This window comes from Trifolium pratense, linkage group LG3 (genome assembly GCF_020283565.1).
Source record: "Trifolium pratense cultivar HEN17-A07 linkage group LG3, ARS_RC_1.1, whole genome shotgun sequence".
In the NCBI taxonomy this organism is placed as follows: domain Eukaryota; kingdom Viridiplantae; phylum Streptophyta; class Magnoliopsida; order Fabales; family Fabaceae; genus Trifolium; species Trifolium pratense.
In genome coordinates this window covers 6,871,967-6,898,195 of record NC_060061.1, presented here as the reverse complement: position 1 = coordinate 6,898,195, position 26,229 = coordinate 6,871,967, and the positions used below count along the sequence as shown (strand labels likewise).

Here is a 26,229-nt window from a genome sequence, read left to right as displayed (position 1 = left end):
TCATGAAAAATTCTAAAAATCTAATATTGTGAAAATATTCATTCAAACAAATCAAACAAGATCGATATTATTTATCTTTATACATTAGTAAAAAAATACAGTCAAAATAAATATCAACGGTGAACCAATTAGGATTACTATAAGTGTTACTTCACCCAGAAGTAACTAGGGTTACTAATTAGGATTGTAAATCAGCCTCAAAATGAATGTCGCTTCTGATCTAGAAGGTTCTAAATCTCGTTGTAAGCCCTAATCCTATTATTACTTGCCGTTGATTGAATGTGTAATTGTGATTAATTCTGTTAATGTAGTATAATAATTCTGTTTCTCTAGAATTTGATCAGACATTACCAATCTAAGAAGATCCTCAAGGTTGATGCAATTACAATCTGCCAACCCTGTCACTGAGAAGATGGTAGATGAGGCTTCAAGTTCAAACAACCAACAGCCCAGTAAACGGGCTAAAAAGACTGAGGAAAAATCTGAGGAAAAACAACATTTTTCTTGCGTATGTTTTTTAGATATTAATTTTAAGATTTTCACCCTTTAAGGAATTGTGTGTGACCTAGTTATTTACTACTGTTCGCTCATCATTCAGGGGAATCCGAAAAACATTGGTCGATTGGGTGTCTATATCAAATTTGACGCTGACAATTTGGCTCCAGAGACTGCTCATGTTGTTAACGGTTGTGCTACCTTGGCCATTCAGGATTATGCTATACAAAAAGTATGTACTACATATCAATTCTGTTTCGTGTTGTAATTTTGATAACTATGTATTCCCTTCAATTGGTATTGTATTATTCATTGATGGTGGGTGTGTCTTTCCTTTTTGCAGTTGCAAAACTGGCGCGACTGGCGCCTACTCAAAATTGTTGAGGTGGCTAGGGTTACAGTTTCTGGATTCAGGTACTACATTACGTTTGAAGCCGAGAATGCTCATGGTGTGCACCATACTTTTCAAGCAGACGTGTGGGATAGTGTTAGACTTGGCAGACGTACCAATGGTTTCAGGACTCTAAAACCTCGCAGCAGCAAATGGTACTCTGGCAGTTTATGGATTCCACTGACAAGGTGATTGTTATCTATGTATTTTCTGGTTGTTTTCATGTTGTTTTATACCTGAATGTCACCCATGATATTCTAGATCTTATATGCAAGCAGTTTATAATTCCATGGAAATTGATTCAGGTCTACATCCTATGTTTATCCATCCACTCCTGATGTTCAAGCATACCTCAAGGCTCGAGGACCAGGAGTGATTTTTCCTCCAGGTTTTCCCGAGCCCCAATACAACCTACTCTCGCCTCCGGAGATAATGGGCGAGGATTGCAGGAATACATACGGCAATAAACGGGCTAAAAAGAGGGACGAGGTAGACTTACATTTTTTATCTATTTATTCTTGAAGATATTATGATTTTCAATACTCTCCATTGTGACCTAGTTATTTCCTTTTAATTATATTTCTTAATTTGTTATTATTTATTTCCTGCTCAGATCCTTGCTCCAGGGAGTGACCCTGTCAACCTCGAGCTTGACAAATTGAGTGATAAGGACACTGATATTCTTAAGGATTGTGCCACCTTGGCAATGCATGATCATCTAATCCAAACTGTAGGTTCTATGTATATATGGCTACCATTTGTCAATGTTGTTTTAATTTTTCAAATTATCGTCGTGAATTAATATTGATTGGGCGGATGGCCTTTTTTGCAGTTGAACATGGAATGGCGTGACTGGGAACTTATCAAAATCATGACTGCGTATAGGAGTGATAATGTTTCTGGAACCATTTATAGTCTTAACTTTCAAATTGGGCGTGCTGACAGTGCTCGGACTTTAGAAGCAGAAGTGTTTGCTGGTAAAGATCAGAGACGGGTCATTCGTCTTAGGGCTATAAAGCCTGACATTACCAAATTGTAATCCACTTCTCATTTTTATTTTTCCTTTTCCTAGTAAGCGTATTCGTAATGATATGATTTAGTCTATGAGATAATTTCCAATTAACCGTTTATTGTTGTGCAGGTACCCTGGCAATTTATGGATTCCGATATAGGTTATGGATGTCATGCAAATTTGGACCTTTATTAAGTAGGCTATGGGAGCAGAACAATATGTTTGTAAATAGATCTTTTTGATTGTGGTACTCTTAAATGTTAACCTCTCTCTATTTGCTACCTATGTGACGTTTCACACCTAAATATGGATTCCGATATGATGTTCTGGATCTTTTGTTTATACTGTTTATTATTCTTTGAAAATTGTATCTACATAATTTTGTTTGTTAAATTTTGTTGTTACATATAAAATTCTGTAGCATCTTCTGTCTACTTATTATTGTATCCTTTCATTAAAGGCTATATAGCATGCAACCACATATACTTGTAAGTTGGATACATTAATCTGCAACCCTTTTTCCCTAAAATCATTTTTACTAGCTTTTCTTTTGAAATCCTGCACAGTTATTACATTCCTTTACTAATTATATACTATAATATAGAACAAATGTTGGAGTTACTTACAATCTCTGAACTAAATAAAAAAAACACAAACAATTTGTCAGAAAATTTCAGGTAAAGGCCTGTCTTCTAAGAAAGACTTGAATAAAACAAGTGATCTTTCAGGTTGTGAGAAAGGAGCTTCATGGGAGGCACCTCTAATGGTAGCAAATGAGAGAATATTTCCATAAACTTGAGTCCATCCACCAACCTAAAACAAAAACATCGATAAACTTACATTAGTATAAAAAATGCTGGTTTACTCTTGGATTTATGTTTTGAACTTTGAAGTGAATTAATTTCATGAGAAAAGTTTTCTACAAATGCTGTGAATGGCTGCATGCAGATATAAGACAGTCTATTCCCTTAAAACTGAATAATGGTAGTCAATTTAGTCCATTTTTTCAAAATTTAGCACCAAAATTTTAGAGCTTTTATGCTTATATAGATGTTACCTAAAGACATATTTTAGTTGTGGGACTAAGTTGATTTATATTCTTTAATTTAAGGGACTATTAATTATATACCTGATGACCTTCAAACCATACCCTATAAGGGACTGTTGTATTCAATGCTAACTGTTTTGCTAGCTTTTGAACCAAGGTGCGGCTACCGGTCAGTGGAATTACTGAATCTTGATCTCCACTATAGTGAGAAAAAAACACAGTAAAGTTAGTTAATTATAGCATATATATACAAGCCTTCAAGTTCCATCAACGAGTTTTCGTTCTAGTATACCTATAAATTAATGCCCTAACTCCAGCTTTTATAAGCGATCCAACAACATGAAGTGTAGGTACTTCTAGGTTGAGCATATTGTACTGTAGGATGCTGTTTATCAACACAATGTAGGACAATTTAGCAATTCTATTATGGTTAACGACGAACCAATTTTATAAATGATAAACTAGATACAATTATTTATTTGTTTGTTTAGAAGAAATTACTTGTTGCATACATCCCACTTTGAAACTCCAATAAGCTCGGCATGGAGCGCCTTTTGTACATCTCGTCTGTTTAAGTAATTTGTAACTTTGTCGTCTACACATACATCTATACTCTCATTTGCTTGCTGTTATGAAACACAAAGGAAATTTTCAGATCACAATGACCAAGCCAATTTGAAAATCAATATCAGAAGTAACATAACCACTAACTAACATTTGTCGATAAAAAAAGAAGTAATGTCAAGACTTACATGGTTTTGTGGACAAAAAACTTTGGATTGTGAAAGTACTGAGGAAATGCATACATCAAGGGTGACATCATATTTGTCCACAAACTTGCTGGTTTCTCTGCTAACTTGGCTCATTACCTTCGAACAAAGAGGCGAAATTAAGTTTCGATAGTACTCGCTGACATACCGCGAATAATTACAGCCTGCAGTGAACATTTTGTAAGTTGAATCTGATATCAATCCATGAGACCAGAAAAACTCAGCTCTTGAATTGAAGTCGGTGACATATTCTAGAAGCGGATTCCCCAACTGCAATAAAAAAACCTGTTAGAAGAGCTTCCTTAGTTGAAAAGAAAACAGATACTAAAAAACGCAAACAAAGAACACACGGTATAATAGTACTTACTGCTATGCCTTTAAGATTAAATATCTTTTCCTTTTTGTTGATTCCAATCATGAGATTTGCTAGTTGTGGAATGTAATGTCCTAATGTGTAAGAAAACAAAAAAGAGTGATTGCTGCATGTTAACCAGCTTTTCTAGAAATGATGTGACAGTGACACATTTACCTGCATAGCTTTCTCCTGTCAAGAACAAATCTCTGTGTTTGTATTGAGGGAACTTGTTGAACCATTGTAGCAAGAACACAAGGTTTTCCCTAGCTAAAAAAAAAAATCAAAAGCAATAATGGCTAACTTTGAAGATAAAACATGAAGAATAATCAAAGTTTTGTCACAACTTTTAAAAAGCCTAAGCATCATAAATATTTTACCTTTTTCTACTCAGATGATAGGATTCAAAGGATCTTTCTAAAGAGGAAATCATGTCTCAAAAGATGAAAAGAAAACAAAGGTCTAAAGTGATTTTGTTAATAGTATTAATACAAAATAGATTACCTGTCTTTTCATCATTCACTTTAATATTGGAGAAACTACCTTTAGCATAAGAGAACCCTACTCCTACTGGTGTCTCCAAATACAACATGTTTGCCTCTGCATCACAAAGTAATGCATAGTAATTAAGATCTGTTTCGACCGACTTATTTGAGTTTATCTATCGAAAAAAGTACTTGTGCGATTGTTTGAGAGGAGCTTATGGAAATAGTTTATGCCATGTCTATAAACTTTTCAAGCTTATTTCCATAAGCTTATACCTTATATAAAAATATTTTGACTTTATTTTATTTTTTGTCATAGAAATAACTAATACATAACCACTTATACGATAAGCACTTAATTAAATTGTTTATCCAAACAAATTCTAAGTCAATATCATAATGGTACAATTCTTAAAGATGTAATTCAAAGATCAATAAAGTACCTCTATTCCAACTATGCTCATTTTTAATCAGAACTTCTCCATTGGGTCTGAAAGGTCCATTTTCAGAGAATGCACCTACTCCAAGGGAAGAACAACCTGGTCCTGTACCAAACAAAAATTATAGCCTTGAAGTTTGAATTCTAGTTTTCATGCAATACATAAGTATAGTTGTAGCAAGTGAGAGATTGCAGACCTCCATTGAGCCAAAGGACTAGAGGCTTTGAAGATGGATGAGTTTCTGATTCAACAAAATAGTAAAAGAGATATCTGTGTTTTTTTTCATCAACTGTAACATATCCTGAGAAGTGTTGAAAACCTATGTGAGGTTGTCCAGGAAGCTTATCAATTCTATCTGCATGAGAAGAGTAACAGAAGACTTTCATGGAAAAACTTAGTTGAAGCAAAACCACAGTCATTGTCATGGTTTTCCATCTTTGCCAGCACATCATTGAAAACTGAATGATCCAAGGCTCAATATATTTTCTTGCAGGGTGGAAAATGGTGTTGAAAGAGATGTGACTGAGGGATACAAATTAGAGTGTTTTGGTTTTGACTATATCATGCAGCAAAAGAAAACTGTACTCATAGTTGGGGCCTCTTAATACATGTGGTGTGTATTTGGTTCTAACGCGGCAAAAAATGATTTATGTGTGGACACGTTTACACGAGAGTGGGTTGAACAATAAATTTAAGTGTAAAAATCACGGTAAAAATAACTTTACAGTGCCTGTTTTATTCTTCAAAAAATGTGTGAAAATGACCCAGGTTGTTTGATAAAATTCTGATTTCTGTGTACTGTGCTGAGCACTCAGAGAATATCTGCATTTCTTGGCAACCTGGGGGGTATTGCAGGGTGACAACAGAGATACACAGCTCTCTTTTTTTTGTTTTTTCTCAAAAAGTTGTTTGATTTATTAACTTCACTCGACCAACAAGTACATGCAAGACTTTATTCCAAGGAAAATAAATAGACTGTTGAAAGTTCGGAGAAGCTCGGAAGAAACAACGCGTAAAATGCTCCAAGACCACAAGAGAGGGAAACACCTAATGCTGCTCCCCCACCAAGCTGAACCACGACTCTGATACCACTTGCTGGGGAGTCCGGGGAAGCTCGGGAGAAACAACGGGTCAAATGCTCCAGGATCACAAGAGAGGGGGACACCATATCTCCACCCAAAACCTAAGGCATTAGGTTCACGAGTCATTTCTCTGATAAATCCAACATTCTTCCCATTCATAATTCTATTGGGACAGTTGTGAAAAAGCTTTTCTAATTATAATGACAGTGTTACACATTCATTAGTTCCATTTATTTTTCAAGCATTTTTTTTCCTGTTTATAGAAAGCGACTATTCTATATCATCCATCACTTTTATGTACAAAATTCACATGCAATCCTATAAGGAGCCACATGTTCCCATCATGGTCTCAAAACCTTCCATGCTGAGCTTTCATTGGTCGGGGTAGCGGGTCCTTCTTCCATTCACCATCAAATTTCACTTGTACAAGCTGTGTTAAATTTGTATGCTAGCAACGTGATTGTTCAATTTATGGATGTTTATGTTTTGGAAAACATATTTGAGTGAATATCAATGGACCCTATCCAAGTACAGTTGAAGGGAAAAATGGTCTAATCATAGGGTAATTGCTTCAAAGTCTAATCAATACTGAGTATATCGTCAAAGTATAGTCCGTCCGCATATATTGAATTCACGCAGTTAGCACATCAATGAAGATCAAATTAAGATTGGATGGTTCAAATTTCTAGTTGGGTATTTTTGAATTTTCAGAAATAACCAAAATCTGCATATTTTGAATTTCTAATGGTCACCAATGTGTTGATTGTATGAATGTAATGATATTGTTGGGCCGTGAGGGGCTCATTGGATTGGATCAATACATTGGACATTAAACAACCGTACAAGTGACTTTGAGTTTGACATCACACGTTCACCTAAAACCTTAAAGCATTAGGTTTATGAGTCATTTCACTTATAAAATGCTCAACCTTAACTCTTCCAACTAATGTGAGACTTAACTTATACTTGATAGATCTCAACAGATATATCAACCATTGAGAATCCACTCTCTTGGAAAATATTTTTAAGAAAAACTTCCATTAAGCTTAGGAAATACTATTTTGAAGAGAAGCACTATGAAAAAAACAAACTAAAAATGGACAAATATAATGTGGTGGGGTGGGGGAGTGTGATTTTGTAATATATGCAGCTCAAGAATCCCAAGGAAGTGGTAAAGAGAAGCCCCTACCTTCAAGGCTTTTACAAAAGGCTTCACATCTTTCATCATTAACTCTACCACTTTGACTGCAATTCATCTATATTATTACTATTATCATAATATATTCTATTCACTCTCAACACAAATTCTACTCTACCACTAATTCAATCTTGTTCTTCATGTTTTAGGAAATTTATGTCTGAATTATATCTTAGAGAATTTAATTTGTATAAACTGATAATTACACATGCATTCAAAAATCTTACAAATTATCTTTTGGGTTACTTCTTGACACATTAGGAGAGTTTTGGAGTGGAAAAAGAAGATGGATGTCTTGAGCAAGATTTTTTTTTTCTTTTAGGGTTATTCTTTTTTAGTAGATTTTAGGGTTATTCATTACTCTTAACTTCATGAATCTTATTTTTGCTCAAGCGTTCTTTGTTACTTTGGGTAGCTACGTACTCTTTGATAGATTTGGTGTGGATGAACCATAATAAAATTTGGAGGCAAGATTTAATCTAATGGTAGAAAAAAAGAAAGATCCAAGTTGGACCAATCTTTTCATGAGTCCAAACTATACGGACCCTCACATATTCACGAAAAATCTTAATACATTGAACATATAGATTCTGTCATTTATATATCGTTCAACATTTACTTTTTTATCCAATGTGTGAATGATGGAACATGAAAGACAAAATAGGCAAACATTACCTATAATCTTGCCCTGCAAAATCAAATGGCATGCTTATCTTGATTCCAAAAAATAAAACATTTTCTGTCACCACTTGAAACAAATAGAAAGTTAAATCAAAGTTACAAAAATGGCCAAAAGTGGCCAAAAATTAAAATTGCTGATGATTATCCTAACTCAATTGCAATTCAGCTCTCACAATGTATTTTCCATAGAGCTAAGCTTCATCTTTCTTTTGAACCAGTTTCTCTATCAAATCAGCTGCTTCTTGAATCGTTGTGATGTCTTCGGCGCTATCATCTTCAATATTAAGGCCAAACTCTTCCTCTAAACCCATCACTATTTCCACCTGCGACATAAAATAAGAATCAATCAATTCAATAAGACCATACATATGGAAACTGACAATGCAAACATAAACAAAACAAACATCAGAATCAAATTTAATCCACAGAGTTCATGAGGTGTCAGGTCAGTAATGAGAAGCCGACTTAGTCACTACTGAGCTGACACCTCACGGACATTGTTAGATTTGATTCTGACATGTCAAATATAGTAATGTCCATAAGTGTCCGCTCAATAGTGAGAAATTGGTGTATCTGATCTATACACCAGTTATTCAATGAACCTGAAAAATGGATTGTTTCTTATAAAAAGGACCGAAGGTAGTAACAATGTTTGATGACAATTGAATTTCTTACGGTGTCAAGGGAATCAGCACCAAGTGCTGAAAACTTGGTTGCTGGGGTAAGCTCAGTTTCAGGAGTCAAAGCAAGTTGTTTTCTCACAATGTTGCTCACTTTCTGCACTGTCTCAGGTGTTGCCTGAATCTATATAACAAAATTCAAACTTGTTATTGTTATTTGCAAGGTTCTTAAAAGGTAAAATAAAATGTATTTAAACTGGAATCAAACTTACTGCACAAATGCGAAAACGAGACAATCTCAAAGAAGGAAAGCTCTTCCTCGACGATCCCACAGAAATTGCACTAAAACTTGAAGTTCTGTAAGAAACCTGCATCATATTTTAACCATAGTGTTACCAAGAAGACCCTAACTAATAGATACTATCTATATATCAGTCTTCTTAATCTATATGGTGTCCCCCGCCAAAAGCAGGTGTCGTTGTCTTTAGTTTGAGCTTATCTACTAGCATAAAAACTTGTGAAAATGTTTGGAATAACTTATGGTAACAACTTACAGTATGTACAAAAGCTATTTTCATAAATGTTTCAGAATAGCTTATGAAAACAGCTTATCACTTATATGGCAACAGTTTGACTTTATTGTACTATCTTTTTTTTATAAGAATAGCTTATATATAAGCACTTATATGACAAGTACTTATTATGCTATAAAGGCTTAATTGTTTATCCAAACAGAGAAAGTAACAAAACAAAATACAAAAGTGAACTTGAGATTTTGCCTTGAGCCAAAACATTAACACAGGTATGACTGTATGAGTATGTTCTCTTAATTACATTGTTATGAACCTACCAGTGTAAATTATGTAATTAATTATACTTCAATTTCCATCACCTAAGTTATCAATTACACACTTCTCGTCCATGCCTTTAATTTGCATGTGAAGAACATTACAATTGGAAATTTTCAAAAGTAGTATATATTATATTTTGGAGTAAACTTTAACCAAGTCATTTCATGCATTAATATATGTACCAACCACATATAGCACTTTTTTTCAATGGGTCTAGCTATAAAACTCACACACACTAGGAGCATTGCAGGTTCAAACCTGCGTCGCAACATATCAAATGTCCCCGCAGATTTTTACCAACTGAGTTGTACTTACGGAATAAATCATATAACATTTCTAATCACATGAACCTATTTAAGTGTAGAGACAATTAATTTAGAAGGAATTATATGCAATATAAGAGAGAAATGGAATAAAAATTTGAACCTGGTTATTCCTTGTAGACACAATGAAAGAGGGTTGAAAGGTAAGAGAAGTAGCTGAAACTGAAGCCATTATTGTATTGAAGCTAAGACAATAGAGATATAGAGAGGAATGAAAAGTAAGAGATATGGATTGGGTTGATGAAATGGTGATATACTAGATAAGTGTTGTTTAGTCTAGTTGGTGCTTAGTTGGAAAGTAAAGCCATGTCAGAAATAAAATTGGCTTATGTGTGATGTTTTGAGTGGTTAACATTGCTCTTGGAATGTAACAATCTAATCCAATAATTATTATGTGGCAAGTTTCAATGCTAACAATTTTTCAATGCACATATGAACAATTAATTACCTTCCCAATTTTAACATTGCTCTTCATATGAACATTACTTACACTTTCAAAACAAATCATCATTATTTATATTTGTGTTCTTTCAAAATAATAATTTATATTTGTGATTTTAGAAATAGTTACAATTAAAATCAAACAGTTTTTATGATCGAACGATTAAATTTACCATTGATATGATTCCTAAATTTACCATCAAATTTGCAAATTGATACTAACTCATTAAAACAATAATAATTATTGAATTTTTTTTAATTATTTAAAAGATCTACTACCCGTTAAATAAAAACTCTCATATAAAAAAAATTATCCATATATATACATACTAATTCCTTGGATTTACTAAGAATGGTTTAAACATCATCTCTCCGATAGAATTTTTCATATAACAGTCAAGAAGGTAAGGTAGATTCTATAGCTGCTGATTTTAGCACACCGGAAACCCTCACTCACTTTTCTGATACTCTTTGATGAGAGATAGGCGAGGCGGGAGTCAGCGAGACGTAGCAAGTAAGTAAGTAACCCTTTAGGATTCAAAATGGCAAAATGATTAAGGAATTCATATTTTTTTTTTTCATTTTTTTTTTATATTTATATACTTTTGAGATTGACATACTAAAATTTGAATATTGCCCGAAAGAGAATAAGTATTCACATTTATCTTACACATCTCAAATAAAATTATCGGAAATAGAATTATCAAGATAAAGAGAACATACGAGGATAAATTAATGGTGAATACTCTGATATTCAACTTTGGGTATCGATACCCTCTATGCAAAATTCAATATCATATCATATTTTCATATTAATTTATTGTTCTGGACCGAGCTTGGACGCTCGGAACCCAAATCAACGGGCTCGCATAGTCGAGGTAGTCCCCCAACTGCCGGACATGCCCTCAACGCTCGGGATATCATGGCTCCTTAGCCGTTTTCCGGCAACCACTTGATGGCCATTAATGCCATCAAGGGTCTTGGCCCAGCGCTGGGGGCTATATATACATGAACACCCTTCATTCAGAGGTACGCATTAGTTTTAGCCAAGAAAACCTTTACACACAAACTGACTTGAGCGTCGGAGTGCCTGCAGGTACACAACCCCCATCCGCTTCAACAGGGGTTTCAACGCTCTCAACCACCGTAAGCGCCGACGGACTCGCATTCTTCTGGTCTACACGATCATTTATATTAAAAAAAAATCATATTTTAAATAGATTTCGAGGAAGAAATTACCAAAATCAATCAATATAGTGAAGAGCTAAGGTGGTGTATTAACTAACATGTAAAGTGGAAGACGTTACATTACATAGTCAAAGACTAAACGAAAATGATGGTCACAATCACATATATACCTCTTTCTTCTCTCCCTTCATTTTCATTCATATTATATACACACACTCCATTACCATTTTAATTCATATTTTCTCATTTTCTAACCACAAATCTTCCCATTTTTATCGCTCATAAATCTATCTCTTCCACTCAAACTAATATTTCCCATTTTCCACCTTTTCTTAATTACTTAGCTATAGAGACATAAACATAAAAACACAACAACTATTTTGTTTTGTTTTGTTTTGTTTTTTTAATCTCAATCTCAATGGCTTTCTTTGACCAATCACCACGCCACTCTCTTGTTCCTGGATTTCTTTACTCATCAAATGCACTCTCCCATTTGGATTCTTCATCAATCAACAACACCATTAATAATCATGCAGGGTTACCACCATCATCACATTCATCATCATCATCATTACCATCACGATCACATGAATGGACTAGGAAAAATATTCCTATGATCCCTTCACCAAATGAGAGTATTCCAATGTTTTCTCCCGCGTACTATGCTGCGTGCAGTGCTGGCGGTGTCTTCAGCTGTGGTCTTACTCACATGGCTGTCACTCCTCTTGATCTCGTCAAGTGCAACATGCAGGTTTGTATATATATTAGAAACCTTAAGATATTTTGTCAGAAGATAAATAAAGTCTGATTAAAAATTGTTGCGGTCAGAAGATAACCACTTAATTCAAACATAAGATACATATTATAACAATAATAAGAAAATAAAAGAAAAATTATTCTAAACTCAATCTAATATATATTAATTTTGAAATTAGATATACCATGTCATATGAATTTCACCATGAGTGGTGTTTCCAATGAAATTTTAAATTTGTTTGGTTCAGCATTTGATGAAAATGATTTTGAATCGAATTGATTCTGTAAAATTAATTCGTTTGATATCGCGATGAAATTCAACCTAACACACATTCGAATAAAAGCTACAAACTAACATAAATTGCATTGAGACGCGATAATGATAAAATTGTTAACCATTGAATTTGAAGAGATGTGATTAATGTTTAGATGTTTTTACTTGGAAAGCAAGTTTGATGTAAAATACTATAATTTTAAATTTTCAACTTAACACAAAATTAATGTGAGTTATTGTTATTCTCAGATTGACCCTAAAAAGTATAAGAGCATCACTTCAGGATTTGGAGTTTTACTGAAGGAGCAGGGTGCTAAAGGTTTCTTCAAAGGGTGGGTGCCAACTTTGCTTGGTTACAGTGCTCAAGGAGCATGCAAGTTTGGATTCTATGAATTCTTCAAAAAGTATTACTCAGATCTTGCAGGACCAGAGAATGCAGTCAAGTACAAAACTTTCATATATCTAGCTGGTTCTGCTTCAGCTGAAGTTATTGCTGATGTTGCACTTTGTCCTATGGAGGCGGTAAAAGTTCGTGTTCAAACTCAGCCCGGCTATGCTCGTGGTTTGTCTGATGGGTTACCTAAGTTTATCAAGGCTGATGGTGTTTCCGGGTACTTTTTGCTTTATCCTAAATGCTAACTGCCTCTAGTCATTTGTTGTTGCTTATCATAATTTAGCTATGTAACACCGACACTTCATGTGGAAGGCGTATATATAATGTTCATGTCTATGTCAGTGCTTCATAGTAGAATAGTAGTTTTAGATTTTGTAACCTCCAAATATGATCAGAATTTGATATGATGTGCAGGTTGTATAAAGGACTTGTTCCTCTTTGGGGCCGTCAGATACCATGTAAGTCTGTGAAATTATGTTCAAAAGATCTGTTTGAATGAATTGACTTATTTTGAATTTCGTTTGATTGTCTTTGCTTGGTTGGAAGGAAAGAAAACAACTAATAATTCATATTTTCCTGTTTGTGTTGTGTAAAATTTCATGTTACACATTCCGTTGAATGCAAAATTTCATGCTTGTTCTATCATGCAATTTTAAGGCGCATTCTATTTAATATATATGCGTTTACCTTCGTTTTTTTCTCTGCTCTTCCCCTTTACACAAACATTTTGGCTTTATCAGACACAATGATGAAATTTGCTTCATTTGAGACTATTGTGGAGATGATCTACAAAAATGTCATTCCAACCCCCAAAGCACAATGCAGCAAAAGTAAGCAACTTGGAGTCAGTTTTGCAGCAGGATATATTGCAGGTGTACTGTGCGCAATTGTCTCACACCCTGCCGATAACCTTGTTTCTTTTCTCAACAATGCTAAGGGAGCCACTGTTGGTGATGTGAGTTGATACATGCGTACATTCGTACACACACACACACACATGTTATTCTGTGTAAAAATTGCATCTTCCATGTTATGTTCTTCTGTGCAATGTTTGCTAACTTGAGTCTTTTCACTGTTGAATTTGCAGGCAGTGAAGAAGATCGGAGTAGTTGGTCTTTTCACTCGCGGCCTTCCTCTTCGTATAGTTATGATTGGAACACTAACTGGAGCTCAGTGGGGTCTCTATGATTCATTTAAAGTATTTGTAGGACTGTAAGTACCTCCTCTTATCTTTTATGACCTACTTTCATCCTGTGTGGCATCGACCTTTTTTATTAAAGATGTGTATGGTGGTGTCGGACACACACATGTAATTATATTCAATCACTTCTATTTTATTAAATTATTACCAGTGCTTACGTGTCAGAGCCGAATCAAACGTTGGTGTATGCGTTTCATAGCTTTCATCATATATATAGTTGCTACATGCTGTACTTGTCATATTACATTATTACTCCTGTTAATGATTTTGCTGTTTCCTCTTTCAGGCCAACTTCTGGTGGAGCTGCTCCTGCACCTGTGAAATAGAAACAATTCAAACAACAGATGCTTGGTTATCCAGAAGAGAGATTATTTTGTCAGACAAATAATGTTAGATTTCTAATGCTTATCAGCTAAAGCATATTTTTGCCAAAGAACCACCATATAGTATATTATTAAGATGAATGTTCAGATTTTATCCTTCATTTAACTTTTTTCAATCGGTACTTGATTTTGATCACTCAGTTGTCAGTTTAACAATAGTTTGAATTTTTCTAATTTAATCATATATATGATTTGTTAGTCATGTCAAGACTATGACATTCTTTTGGGCATGTGTCATGTAAAATATATAATAACCCATGTTACCAATGATATGGTGTAAAAAACAAATGTTCTGCGCCTATGTTTGGTATCACAATCGGTAAATCAGAATCACAGTGATCCACCGTGATTTTTAAAAGTTACACTATGTAGCTTCTGCAAAATCACTGTGGATTTCCGTGATTCTGACATACTCACCGTGATCTCAAACATACACCGCATCTAATAAGAATTCTCATCTTACAGCCAGTATACATAAAAGTTTATCAGATAATCCCACATCAAAAATCAATTGAGCTATATGTATTTTCTTTTGAATTGATGAGCTAAAAGAGCAAAAGGGCTGGCAAAAGAAAAAACATTTTTAAGGAAAATAAAAGAGGACAAAGGATGCGTTTGTGGTCTTAAGCAATTCCTATTTATTTTTACTTGAAAAATAACCACTTTTTTTTTATAAGCTGAAAAAAAAAGAAAAGGGAATTGAACAATTCATAATATTGAACTTTAGGAGATTTAGATTTAAATATTTAATGACTTTGCCATCTGAATTTATTGTACATACAACATTATTATATTTTGACTAGGCATACAACATTAATGTTAAATTTGGTAGTAGAAAGTTTACATCACACTAAAAGAACAACATGGAAATTTCATGCTTGATAAAAGAATAATTCTATAACTAAAATAAATAAATGAAATTGAAAAGAAAAGAAAAGAAAAGAAAAAAAAGTGAATTTTGTTGGGGGATTGGAAAAGTTTTCTTCTGTTATGATTTTTCCGTGGACTGTTTAGTCTGAGTTAGGTACGTTGCATAGCAGTCCTGCCCAGAAGCTGTCACTGGCCCATGACAGTTGGGGATCATTCCTGCAAGTGCCACTCAAATATCAGATGCTGGAATCGGGCCTTCACCGCACCTCTGTTCCACTTTTCACCTTAGCTGTTTACTCCAGCATCAATATTCTCCCAATTTATAGTAAAGCTTCAAACTGCTGTAGTACTGTCCTGAAAATCCAGTGGATATACAGTTTCAAATACAACCCTTGCAAACAAGCGCCGCATTTCTCGCAGGTCACCACGAGCTAAGGATTCATAATCAATTTCTCTGCCCTCCTTGGACAATAATCTCTTACAAGCATCTACTTTCAGACAGTCAAAAATGCCAAGAACTTTTAGGTACATTGGCAATGGGATGAACACCTATCAAATTGTCAAAGATTAATAATGTACAAATGACAGAGTGGTGATGTTAATCAGTATCATTAAATCAACAGATCAACAAAGATATCCCAAATTAAAAAAAATAAAATAAAAAATCAGATTATCATATACTTCAGATATGGTTGAGATTTTGAATTGTCTACCATCAATCATCAACCATTAAACAATGAATTCAAACATTATAACAGCAGTTCAATTTTCCAGGTAACTACAATTCAATCTCACTGGAAAATTCAACCTTTGAACTGATGCTAGTGGTGGCACTAGGATAATTTTTTATTCATTCTTTTTTTGAATGCTTGCACATGCATATGTTCTGTTTGTGGGTGGGGATAGTATTGAGTATTTGTGTTTCTTTTATAGGGAATGGTGAATGATTAAGGTTCAATAATACCCTACTCCAGTCCACTTGTTGGATAATAATGTCAAGATGCATAAAATCAACAAAAAAAGACATGATTTTATCATAAAAAAAGAAGATATAATCACCATATCTGAATAAGGTGCTTTAGGATAGTCAGCCATAGCTCGAGCTACCGAGTGCCTAGATGTCATCTGCAGCAGTGAGACTTTAACTGACTCTGCAAGATCCAAAATCTCATTTTCCAAAGCCTTCGCATTCAGATCGCAAGGATCTGATAATTCAGGAAATCTGATGTCGTGTGGTTGGTTGATCCTCCTAGCTATGTCTGCTGCTTCCAGCAAATTTCCACCATTATAAACTGCAAGGCTAAATGCAGCAATCACCAAGGGATTCCTTGGTTGATCACTCAAAGATTTATGCAATGCAAGAATACCAACCCTGAAAGCATAGATTCCTTATGAGTCTTTCTGTAATGACCTAACGTGTAATCAGCTTGTAAATCATTCTAACCAAGTATATCTGATATTTATATCACATGGACCCTAATAGTTCTAACTTTTTAGAACCTATTCTTAACATTGAAGAGAATAATGAAAAGCAAATTCAATAATATAGAAAATTAAATTGTAAAACTAGTCACCAAACAATTTAGATATATAACTGACTTCAACAAAAAGCTCCCGAATCATCAATTTTAAAATAAATTTCTGAAGAACTGAAACCTGGCGTTGATTTAAAAAAATATAAAAAATAGAAAACAGCAATGATGTAGAAAACATTAATTCTTAGAAGTAGGTGCAACACTCTTCATCCTAGATACCAAATCTAATGGCACTGAGAAACAGCTTTGGCCTCATGGTAAAAAACTAGCTTCCCCAAGGAAAAATATGGCATAGATGATTACAGAAAGAACTCTACTCCAATGGCTAATAGTTAGAGACCATCTCTTTATGCATAGGAGATGAAACCATCTCTTTATGCATAGGAGATGAAACCCGCGTTTCATCTCATGTAAGATCTCATTTCTGGAGGAAAGAACCCTTGTTCACATTACCCCCAAACTCACCAAGTTAGACCACATTGATGCATGCGAAAAAGTATTGGGCTAAAATCATGCAAAGATGTTACAGAACATTCCATGGCAAACCATAGGCACTGAAAATTTAACAAAGTAATAGCAGCTGGATAATTTTATAAACTGCTTCGTAACACAACAAAGTTGTTGATTAAGGGATTGAGTTCGATAATTATGAGTACGGAAACTAAAGTTCTTTGTAAAAACAAGAAATATGCATTGTTGTTGCATAGGTCTTACCATAAGCTGCTATGACACGGACGATCAGGTGCCAAAAGTTTATCCAAATTGAAGAAGAAAGACTGCAGATAAAATTCCAAAGATCTAATAAAAAAAATGTGCCAATGTGGTGCAAAAATGTTGTGGATTTAGAATTGATACTCAAATAACATTAGTAATTCTGAGATGATCTACCAAGCCATATACAAATTAAGAAAAATAAACCCCCACACTGGCCCCTTCCATTTCCTGTTCAGAACTTGAAAGTCCTCTGCCTCTTTCTTAATAGGAGTACCTTCACTGTTTCAGAGTCAGACACCAAAAATACTCGAATAAGACCGAGCACCCAATTATGCTAATAAGTAGTCTAGGTACTCTAGATGAGTTTGATATATCCTCAGGTAGTGGAACCAAGGAACTCAATATTATGCATATTATGGTTTAATACTTATTTGCAGGGATTATGTAAAAGCACGGCAGAAGGAATTGCATTAGTTGCCAAACATACTCCCTCTGTCCCTAATCTTTAGTCATTCAAAAAAATTATTTTTGTTCTAAAACGTTGGTTGTTGTAAGAAATCAAGATACAACTATGCATGTTTTTCCTTGTGAAACCTTACAAGAACTAAGGTCATACATTTAATAAATTTTATTTTTACAAAATGAATCAAGGGTAAATGTGTGCTCGAACCTTAAAGGACCAAAGATCAGGGATCACAGAGCAAGTACATGTGCATAGCCAACAAGTTCTGAGTTAGTTTAAGAAACTAGTCTTTTGTATGGTAGACCACCAATTCATAACTTGAATTCTGCATGTTTTCAGTATAAACTTCATAAAAAGGAATGGGGGTTACCAAGAGCATATTGGTTCTTTTGTCTCGTCTCCGAAATCCACGACGAACAAAGTAAAGAGCCTGTAATGTCAAAAGCAAACTGAGCTAGCATTCCATGATTAAGCTTTAGAAATTATAATGCAGAATCATCAACTACCTGAAAGGGAAGAAGAATATCTAGAAGGCCATATTTCCATAATAGCCTCAAAGAAGCTTCACCAGATCCATATGCTAGCATATAATTCATTTCCATCAGGAGCCTACCCTAAAAGGCTAAAAAAGTAAAAAAGGGGACCTAAGCCACATAATATTCTCATCTATGTCTAAGATAAAGCAGGGAGAAGAAATAACACTGTAAATACCTTATCAAGTCTTAATACTGAATATGAAAGAGCTTTAATAGAACGAGCAGTTTCAGTTGAAATACTAAACCCCAAGCGAGCAGCAATTCTAATTCCACGAAGAATGCGAGCTGCAGAAACAAATGGAAGAAGAAAGACCTATGTATTCACTATTCAGAAGAGTAGAGGTATGTCCAACGAAGTTTACACTGCCCTAAATATGAGAAATGGTGGCAAAGTAGGTTTTTATATTGTGATCGTGAATCGCTCAACAAAAACTCACCATAATCCTCTTGAAAAGAAGTAGCTGCAGGAACCATGGTTCGGACCTGTTTACATAAAATCATGATAGAAAAGTTTAAATTTCTGATTAGAAAAGGCAATATATGAAACCACAGCTTCAAAGAGATACGTGCATACTTTAGCTTTTATAATATCTTTCATTCCTCCCATGTAATCATATACTATTTTTGCAAATGGATCAAACATGAACCTGAAATAGTGTAAATTTTGTTAACAGCAGAAAGAACTGTATTGTATATAAATGGGAAATGTCATAAACAAACACTTGCAGCAAAATAAACAAGGAAATAGAGTTGCTGCTTTTAAAATTGAAAGAAGTGGTGGACAACCCGTTAATTGTAAAATCTCTTTTCGAACAATTTCTCCAACGAAGATAGTCCTCCTTGTCACATCCCTTGGGTGCCTCGAATTCGACATCATGAGAAAAGTGTCTACCAGGCTTCCATCTGTAGGTTTTAAAACTTGAAACCTAATTGGAAGGGGGAATAGAATTATCATGAAAAGCAGAGTAGGGGAATATCAAGCAATCGCCCCAGTAAAGATAACTAACCAAAGGTAAAAACAGATTGAGAAACATAGAAATATACCAACCTCAACGATGATACCATCCATGTGAACATGACATATTGGGAATCTTCTGCCAACTATCTCACACCAATAAAATGTTCTCTTCACCTAAAAATTGAGTCAAGATTCACCAAGCAAAGTTAAGGTCTGAAGACGACAAGCTGAAAACATATATTTCAATTTAGAAATTAGATTTCATGCAAAGTCTGTATGTTACAACCATTGCCTGCCTATTAGTTTGACTGGTAAGGAACTCAATTTCCCTTAAGGTCTCAAATTCAAATTCTGTGAATAGAAAATAGAAGGTTGGGAGAGGTTTGTTACTCATTTAATTGGGTCTACTCAGTTCGAATCTGATTAGTCAAGACTCAAAACCCAATGTGACTTGTAACCAAAAAAAAAAACCCAATGTGACTTTTAAATACTGGAGATCAAAGCCATATATATATATATATATATATATATATATATATATATATATATATATATATATATATATATATATATATATATATATATATATATATATATATATATATATATATATATATATATATATATATATATATAGGGATATATATATAGGGAGCGACTCAAGTGAAAACATTTGGTTATTGTGAGAAATAAGAACAAACAAACATAACTATAAGATTAAAATAATGGTCCTTCCTTTCATCGCTCAGCCGTTGTTTTTCCCCTTTAAATCTTCACAGCGCAAAGCATTGGTGGTGCTATTTAGAAAACCAAGAAATCGGAATAGTGCAGCAATAGCTCAAATGAAGCAGCATCATTGAAGGGCATAATTAAAATAAGACGAAAAAAAATCATAGAAAAAGAAACGGAATCTGACAAATCAAAGCAATTGCTATAGAAAAAATTCCCAACTTTATATCTTTGATAGTGTTGGGTCAATGCGCATATCGGTTTTCGGTTTTTCTTTCCGTTATAGTGTAAATTTTGTTAACATCAGAAAGAGCTGTATTGTAATAGAGTACTCTGTTACACAATGATAGGCAACAATGGATATGAGGAAGTGTGCTATCTCCCGTCTTATAATAATAATAATCTAGACTGCTAGTTTTGATTGATTTTGATCTTAAAGTTATGATTGTTTGTTCTCATTTCTCACAATAACCAAGTATCCTCACCTGAGTCACTCCCTACATAGATAAAGGCATATAAAGTCCATATGTTACAAACACTAGATGCCGATATAAAAATTGTTGAAGCCCTTCTAAGCTCTAACAGTCTAACTGGTATCACTTTGCTCTTGATCTACAGAGTTGTCCAGGTAAACTACCATGTAAACAAATAATTTAAAAATAAGATCGAAATAGGAAATTAAGGTAACCTCTCTAAGATCTGCTGAAGTTATAATATCAAAATCTTTTGGTGTTTGCATTAGTATCAGGTCCCGTACACAACCTCCTACAAGGTAAACATCATACCCTACAACAAGAAGAAAAAAGGTTACCAACTATGCACTTCCCTCCCTTAATTCAAAGACATAAACCTAGAAACCTTGGAATTGCACACTTCAGTAATGCACCGAGACGCACCAAAACATATACCACAGCATAAAGATTAAGAACTTTTTTACTCTAAATATAACTCACAAGTGAAACATTAAGAACTTTTTTACACTAAATATAAGTCAGAGGCAGGATTGTTCACACTTCACAATAATAATGAACCATGTCTAATACTTGTGAGGATACAAAATGATAATTTCTAAAGTAAGAATTGAGACTAATGAATTGCATCGGAAAGTCATTCAGAATTAAGGATATATTTTCCAAAACATTTGACGTCAAAAGAGGTGTGTATATCATATTTAAGGGTCTGTTTGGCAAGCACAATAAGCTAGCTTACAGCTTATAAGTTCATATGACTAAAAAAGACTTGTTTGATAACCATCATTTTCTCATGAACTTATAGCTTAATTTTACTATCTTACAGCTTATTTTGATAAGCTAATTGAAGTACAGTAGCTTGTAGCTTATCATTTTTTCTCTCAATTATACCCAGTTATCTTAATTGGAAAAAAAATTAATGCACCGAAATGAGCACTTTTGAGACGCAAAATAAAACAAATTGTTTATGTTTGTTTCTTTCATGCAAAACCCAAATATATACTGTAATGAGGAATGAGAAAACACATACCCTTTTTCTTCAACTTGTTGAGAACCTTATTAATTGGACTAGCTATCATATAATCTCGAAATCCAAGCTCTTCGGAATTAAATTTCTTCCACAGTGTATTCTTATTATTTACTTCACCAATTTAACAAAACCAAGATATAATCATTCATATGAACATTTCAAAATAAAAAATTTCAATAAAAAAAAAAAAAAAAACTCCAATTGCACATTATTAATATTACTTCAATTCAATTTATCGCACTAATTTCACTTACCTTGTTTGAGAATTAAGCTTCTACTACATTCCTCTGGATGAACAGAAGGTACAGATTTTGGCACAACCTAGAAGAAGCGTAAAAAAAAAAAATAGAAAATAAAAAAGAGAGAAAGGTTGAATTTTGAAGAATTTGATTTAGAAGGTTGAGATAAAGATGAAACCTTGTGCACACATTGGAATGGGATAGTGCGAAGATGAAGATTGGGTTTGCAGACTAACTTGAAGGTTGAAATTGCCATGGAAATGGAAATTGCTATGGTTGATGTCGATAGAGAAAGATAGGGTTTAAGGGTTTATTTCTTCAGATTTTTGTTTATTTTTTTATTGTAGGTAAGACATCACTCTTGTCAAAAATAAAATAAAATAAAATACTTCCTCCCTCATTTTATTTATTTTTTTTCAAAATATCATACTTTTATTATAACAAAACAAAAATCATACTTTTATAATTTTTACTATTATCTAATTAAAAATATTAATCATCAAAATTATGCATTGGCATGCGTGATTCAGTTAACTGGCTCACTCATTATGGGACGGAGGGAGTAAGACATCACAATTTAATAATGAGTTTGTTCGTTAGAACTCAAGTTTAAAAGAAAAAGAAATTTGGCTAAGCAGATTTGAGACAAAAATCTCTAAAGTTTGAGTGAATTCAGCTTATGCTAAATAATACTACTATTATTGAAGTACTTTATCCGTAACACTTTATAAATAAAAATACATTTTTTAATTAATTGTATATTTAATGTATTTGGTCTATATTATGAACCAGATACATTATTTAAAGTATGCTAAAATAACCAATCATTAGTTGGTTCGGTGGTGATTGGAGCTGAACTTGGTAGGGAGGATCGCTGTTCGATCCCCCGCAACTGCGATCGGGAAGGGGCTGGAACCACTTGATGCCAGAACTGATCCCCGAACCAGATTAAACTGGTGGTGAAAACCAAAAAAAAATGCTAAAATAAAATTAGGATGAAGAAGATAAATATTTTAATGGATAAAATGAATGTTTTTTAATGAATAAAATGAATGTTTTATCTAGTCTATATTTAAAGTATGCTAAAAATAAATAAAAGGAATGATACATGACACGCTAGCTTGTTATTGAAGTACTCCATGGTAACACTTTATAAGCTAAAATGCATTTTTTAGGTTCATTGTATATTTAATGTATTTAATTTATATTATGAACCAGATACATTATTTAAAGTAACCTAAAAATAAAATTAGGATGGAGAAGATAAATATTTTAATGAATAAAATGAATGTTTTTTAATGAATAAAATGAATGTTTTATCTGGGCTATATTTAAAGTACGCTAAAAATAAATAAAATGAATGATACATGACACACTAGTTGTTATTGAAGTACTCCATATGTAACACTTTATAAGTGATGACAGTCAATTATATGATGTTTTTAGTATTAATTTAGGGTAGTTTTAATAGCAATTGAAGACCAAAAGCAAGCAAATACCTGGAAAAATGAAGTTACTTGGCCCAAAAGCAAAAAAAGTGGAAAAAGCATAAAAAAAAGGCAAAAACGTAATAAATTGGGCGAGTCATCGTACCCACGATGTGAAGCAGCGTGGTACGATGAAAGGCGGTTAAAATATTATAACAAATCAATCAATTGAAGCACGATGGATCGCATTGTGGCCACGATAAGAAATCTGTGAAGCACCATGGGCACGATGGGTACAACGCGAACGATGGAAAAATGAAGTTTAGAAAGCTATAAGCCTCTAAGGAGCAAAGGAGGAGGAGCAAAGGAGGGCTAATGAGCTCTCAAGGCATAAGGTTTTTCTTTATGCTTATTCTTTCTTTCTTTTTTTGTATGGTCTTTTGTAGCTAAACTCATCAGGGTTAGGTCAAGTAGATGAACTCACCTAAGACCGCTTGAGACATGTAATTTGGTTTCTTTCAAGACTATTTACAATTGCTATTCATTTATTATCTGTTACTATCTCTATTTATTGAAATACACTAGCATATATGAATGCGCGCATATTTTGTTAGTAACTAGGGTCGAAGTGGATACCGTGACACATCTAAGACTACATAATCAAAGAGATACTATAACCTACCAATATGAAACCATTAAATTAAGTATTTGCGGTTAAGTTTGAGATTAAGAATCACACTCAGCTAAATTCTGCAATGATATTAGGAAATCGAGCGGGCATAGAGAACTTGTTAAATTCTTAACTTCTAAAGGTTAGGACGTACTCTAGGGAGGCTGAACCCGTTAAAGGTAATGATATGAAATAACGAAGGATAAATCTATCGAAGCTTTATTGGTTCGACCTAAGTCAGATTGCAATAGAAATAAGATTAGTAAAACTAGGCTTATTTTAATAGAAATTAATCTCCATATAATACTTCAATATTGAGCAGATATAGCGCCAATTACCAAGCATAAAATAGAGGAGAGATTCAAAAGTACTTAACCATACGTTCTCATATGAAACTCGTCTCTTTATTTTAATTGTCTTTTTAATTGCTATTTACTTTTATTTGTCAAAACCTTTTTAAACCAATAAAGTGACAGCAAAACTATCCTAATTCCTAACTGAAACTGGTAGCTTTGACACAATTCCTGTGGAGGCGATAACTTACTACTTTATTACTTGGTAGCGATTCTGTACACTTGCAGAGCCACCATCAATAAGCAAAAATGAATTTTTTAGATTCATTGTATATTTAATGTATATGGTCTATATTATGAACTAGATACATTATTTAAAGTATGCTAAAAACAAAATTAGAATGAAGAAGATAAATATTTTAATGAATAAAATGAATGTTTTTTAATGAACAAAATGAACGTTTTATCTGGTCTATATTTAAAATATGCTAAAAATAAATAAAACGAATGTTTTTTAATAAATAAAATGAATGTTTTTTATCTGGTCTATATTTAAAGTATGCTAAAAATAAAATTAGGATGAAGAAGATAAATATTTTAATGAATAAAATGAATGTTTTTTATTCTTGACAATTTTGGGTTTGAATTGAAGGAAAATGACTAAGAAAATATAGTTAAGGGATTAAAATGGTCCGAAAAATAATTAGGGCACTAAAATGAAACCGAATGAAAAAATAAGGGACAAAAACACTAATTTAGTCTCCAGATTAATAAGATTTTTTTTCCCTAACAACCGAAGAGTTAACATAAAAATATATTTTCATGGTTTTTTTACAAAATATACATGATTTACGACCAACTACACGTTTCTTTATTTATTTTATTTTGCATTTAAATACTGCAAAATTTTGGAATTACTATTTTTTTTGGGATTAGGAATTACTATTTCCGTTTCAATATATAAAATCTTTTTTAAAATTTTTTTTTGTCTCATTTTATAAGACCATTTTAAAAAGTTTAAGGTGCATTAATTATTATTTTTTTAAAAAAAATGCCCCTAAATAAATGAAAAAAATAAAAGATCACCACTTTTCTCTTAATAATTGAAAGGTAATTTTTTTTTTTCACCACCAGTTTTATCTGGCTCGAGGGTCAGTACTGACATCAAGTGGGATCGAACTGTGCTCCTCCTTACCAAGTTCAGTGTCAATCACTACTGAATCAACTAACGATTAGTAATTGAAAGGTAATTTTGAAAAAGAGAATGTAATTTTTTTTTTGATAAGCAAAAAAGAGAGAGAATGTAAATAATTGACAAAGAAATTTTATATTTTGCAACGGAGGTAGTAAATACGAGTTATGTTAACAAAGAGCAATTAATAAAAAATGAATGAAACGCTCTCATGAGTTTAATTCAGCCGATTGGAACATCATAGTTTATATACATGGAATTTAAATCCAAAACACTCTACTTTTTCACTTAATTAAAGGTGAATTATAGCTATAAAAATTGTTGATTCTTTTTTTTGGGGGGTTACAAAAAATTGTTGATCTGATCGGATTGAGTGAGATTTATTTGTTGCAAGTTATTTAATTTGGACCGGACCTACTTATACAATGCACTTAGTTGATTTATTAGAGTTGATATGAAAATTTGTACCAAAAAATTAAAAAAGAGTTGATATGAAAATATTGAAGCTTGACCAAATTTAAGAACTTACCATCATTAAATTATTTGACCAATTTAATATTTTCTTTGTTGAGCAATTTAATTTTGAAAGTTACCAATTTTTTTTTTTTTGGGGTACATAGTTACCGATTTAATTTAACTAAACGATTATATATATGTCTCTGATTTTTACATTATGCAAGTACGTATTAGATAATACTCTCTTGATAAAAAAAAGTTA

General features: G+C 33.2%; 5 protein-coding genes across 7 annotated transcripts; 2 read left to right on the top strand and 3 right to left on the bottom strand.

Annotated features, from left to right (window-relative positions):
- The first annotated feature begins 167 nt into the window (after nucleotides 1–167).
- Nucleotides 168–2,229, top strand: LOC123916026. 2 transcript variants are annotated; one of them, XM_045967347.1, is made up of 8 exons: nucleotides 168–242; nucleotides 345–508; nucleotides 599–727; nucleotides 839–1,074; nucleotides 1,192–1,375; nucleotides 1,500–1,616; nucleotides 1,719–1,921; nucleotides 2,028–2,229. In XM_045967347.1, the coding sequence occupies exons 1-8, from the start codon at nucleotides 203–205 to the stop codon at nucleotides 2,056–2,058; spliced, it is 1,104 nt and encodes a 367-aa protein (XP_045823303.1). In that variant the 5' UTR covers nucleotides 168–202; the 3' UTR covers nucleotides 2,059–2,229. The 2 variants fall into 2 exon arrangements, with proteins under 2 accessions (XP_045823303.1, XP_045823304.1); XM_045967348.1 differs by having other exon boundaries at nucleotides 180–242; nucleotides 334–508.
- A 139-nt stretch (nucleotides 2,230–2,368) lies between these two features.
- LOC123916025 (serine carboxypeptidase-like 45) lies at nucleotides 2,369–5,795 on the bottom strand. The gene is made up of 10 exons (XM_045967346.1): nucleotides 5,190–5,795; nucleotides 4,997–5,098; nucleotides 4,573–4,668; nucleotides 4,246–4,338; nucleotides 4,084–4,163; nucleotides 3,699–3,986; nucleotides 3,448–3,572; nucleotides 3,239–3,331; nucleotides 3,028–3,145; nucleotides 2,369–2,711 (listed from the first exon to the last, which is right to left on the bottom strand). Exons 1-10 carry the CDS (start codon nucleotides 5,443–5,445, stop codon nucleotides 2,562–2,564), a joined length of 1,401 nt encoding a protein of 466 aa, XP_045823302.1. The 5' UTR covers nucleotides 5,446–5,795; the 3' UTR covers nucleotides 2,369–2,561.
- Nucleotides 5,796–7,875: 2,080 nt separating this feature from the next.
- Nucleotides 7,876–10,004, bottom strand: LOC123916022 (acyl carrier protein 4, chloroplastic). Its single transcript, XM_045967342.1, has 4 exons — nucleotides 9,852–10,004; nucleotides 8,847–8,942; nucleotides 8,630–8,758; nucleotides 7,876–8,277 (listed from the first exon to the last, which is right to left on the bottom strand). Exons 1-4 carry the CDS (start codon nucleotides 9,918–9,920, stop codon nucleotides 8,146–8,148), a joined length of 426 nt encoding a protein of 141 aa, XP_045823298.1. The 5' UTR covers nucleotides 9,921–10,004; the 3' UTR covers nucleotides 7,876–8,145.
- A 1,608-nt stretch (nucleotides 10,005–11,612) lies between these two features.
- Nucleotides 11,613–14,605, top strand: LOC123916021 (mitochondrial phosphate carrier protein 3, mitochondrial-like). The gene is made up of 6 exons (XM_045967341.1): nucleotides 11,613–12,128; nucleotides 12,657–13,018; nucleotides 13,216–13,259; nucleotides 13,542–13,756; nucleotides 13,889–14,013; nucleotides 14,289–14,605. The coding sequence occupies exons 1-6, from the start codon at nucleotides 11,796–11,798 to the stop codon at nucleotides 14,326–14,328; spliced, it is 1,119 nt and encodes a 372-aa protein (XP_045823297.1). The 5' UTR covers nucleotides 11,613–11,795; the 3' UTR covers nucleotides 14,329–14,605.
- A 491-nt stretch (nucleotides 14,606–15,096) lies between these two features.
- LOC123916019 (poly(A) polymerase I-like) lies at nucleotides 15,097–22,278 on the bottom strand. 2 transcript variants are annotated; one of them, XM_045967339.1, is made up of 14 exons: nucleotides 22,108–22,278; nucleotides 21,945–22,011; nucleotides 21,691–21,801; nucleotides 20,879–20,976; nucleotides 19,552–19,635; nucleotides 19,290–19,429; nucleotides 19,078–19,150; nucleotides 18,941–18,986; nucleotides 18,679–18,788; nucleotides 18,474–18,581; nucleotides 18,338–18,397; nucleotides 17,505–17,566; nucleotides 16,315–16,627; nucleotides 15,098–15,804 (listed from the first exon to the last, which is right to left on the bottom strand). In XM_045967339.1, the coding sequence occupies exons 1-14, from the start codon at nucleotides 22,183–22,185 to the stop codon at nucleotides 15,589–15,591; spliced, it is 1,566 nt and encodes a 521-aa protein (XP_045823295.1). In that variant the 5' UTR covers nucleotides 22,186–22,278; the 3' UTR covers nucleotides 15,098–15,588. The 2 variants fall into 2 exon arrangements, with proteins under 2 accessions (XP_045823296.1, XP_045823295.1); XM_045967340.1 differs by lacking the exon at nucleotides 21,691–21,801 and having other exon boundaries at nucleotides 15,097–15,804; nucleotides 22,108–22,258.
- Between the last annotated feature and the right edge of the window lie 3,951 nt (nucleotides 22,279–26,229).

Coding starts and splice junctions, on each gene's coding strand:
- LOC123916019 (XM_045967339.1), bottom strand. CDS start 22,185: ATGGCAATTTCAACCTTCAAGTTAGTCTGCAAACCCAATCTTCATCTT. Junction 20,977..21,690: donor CAACAAGTTGAAGAAAAAGG/GTATGTGTTTTC, acceptor TTCTTGTTGTAG/GGTATGATGTTTACCTTGTA. Junction 18,398..18,473: donor ATATTCTTCTTCCCTTTCAG/GTAGTTGATGAT, acceptor TTGACATTACAG/GCTCTTTACTTTGTTCGTCG.
- LOC123916025 (XM_045967346.1), bottom strand. CDS start 5,445: ATGATGTGCTGGCAAAGATGGAAAACCATGACAATGACTGTGGTTTTG. Junction 5,099..5,189: donor AGTCCTTTGGCTCAATGGAG/GTCTGCAATCTC, acceptor TGTTTGGTACAG/GACCAGGTTGTTCTTCCCTT. Junction 4,669..4,996: donor TGAGCATAGTTGGAATAGAG/GTACTTTATTGA, acceptor TTTGTGATGCAG/AGGCAAACATGTTGTATTTG.
- LOC123916022 (XM_045967342.1), bottom strand. CDS start 9,920: ATGGCTTCAGTTTCAGCTACTTCTCTTACCTTTCAACCCTCTTTCATT. Junction 8,943..9,851: donor TGTCTACAAGGAATAACCAG/GTTCAAATTTTT, acceptor AATATGATGCAG/GTTTCTTACAGAACTTCAAG. Junction 8,278..8,629: donor GTGCTGATTCCCTTGACACC/GTAAGAAATTCA, acceptor TTTATGTCGCAG/GTGGAAATAGTGATGGGTTT.
- LOC123916026 (XM_045967347.1), top strand. CDS start 203: ATGAATGTCGCTTCTGATCTAGAAGGTTCTAAATCTCGTT. Junction 1,376..1,499: donor GGGCTAAAAAGAGGGACGAG/GTAGACTTACAT, acceptor TTTCCTGCTCAG/ATCCTTGCTCCAGGGAGTGA. Junction 1,617..1,718: donor ATGATCATCTAATCCAAACT/GTAGGTTCTATG, acceptor CCTTTTTTGCAG/TTGAACATGGAATGGCGTGA.
- LOC123916021 (XM_045967341.1), top strand. CDS start 11,796: ATGGCTTTCTTTGACCAATCACCACGCCACTCTCTTGTTCCTGGATTT. Junction 12,129..12,656: donor TCGTCAAGTGCAACATGCAG/GTTTGTATATAT, acceptor TGTTATTCTCAG/ATTGACCCTAAAAAGTATAA. Junction 13,019..13,215: donor AAGGCTGATGGTGTTTCCGG/GTACTTTTTGCT, acceptor TATGATGTGCAG/GTTGTATAAAGGACTTGTTC.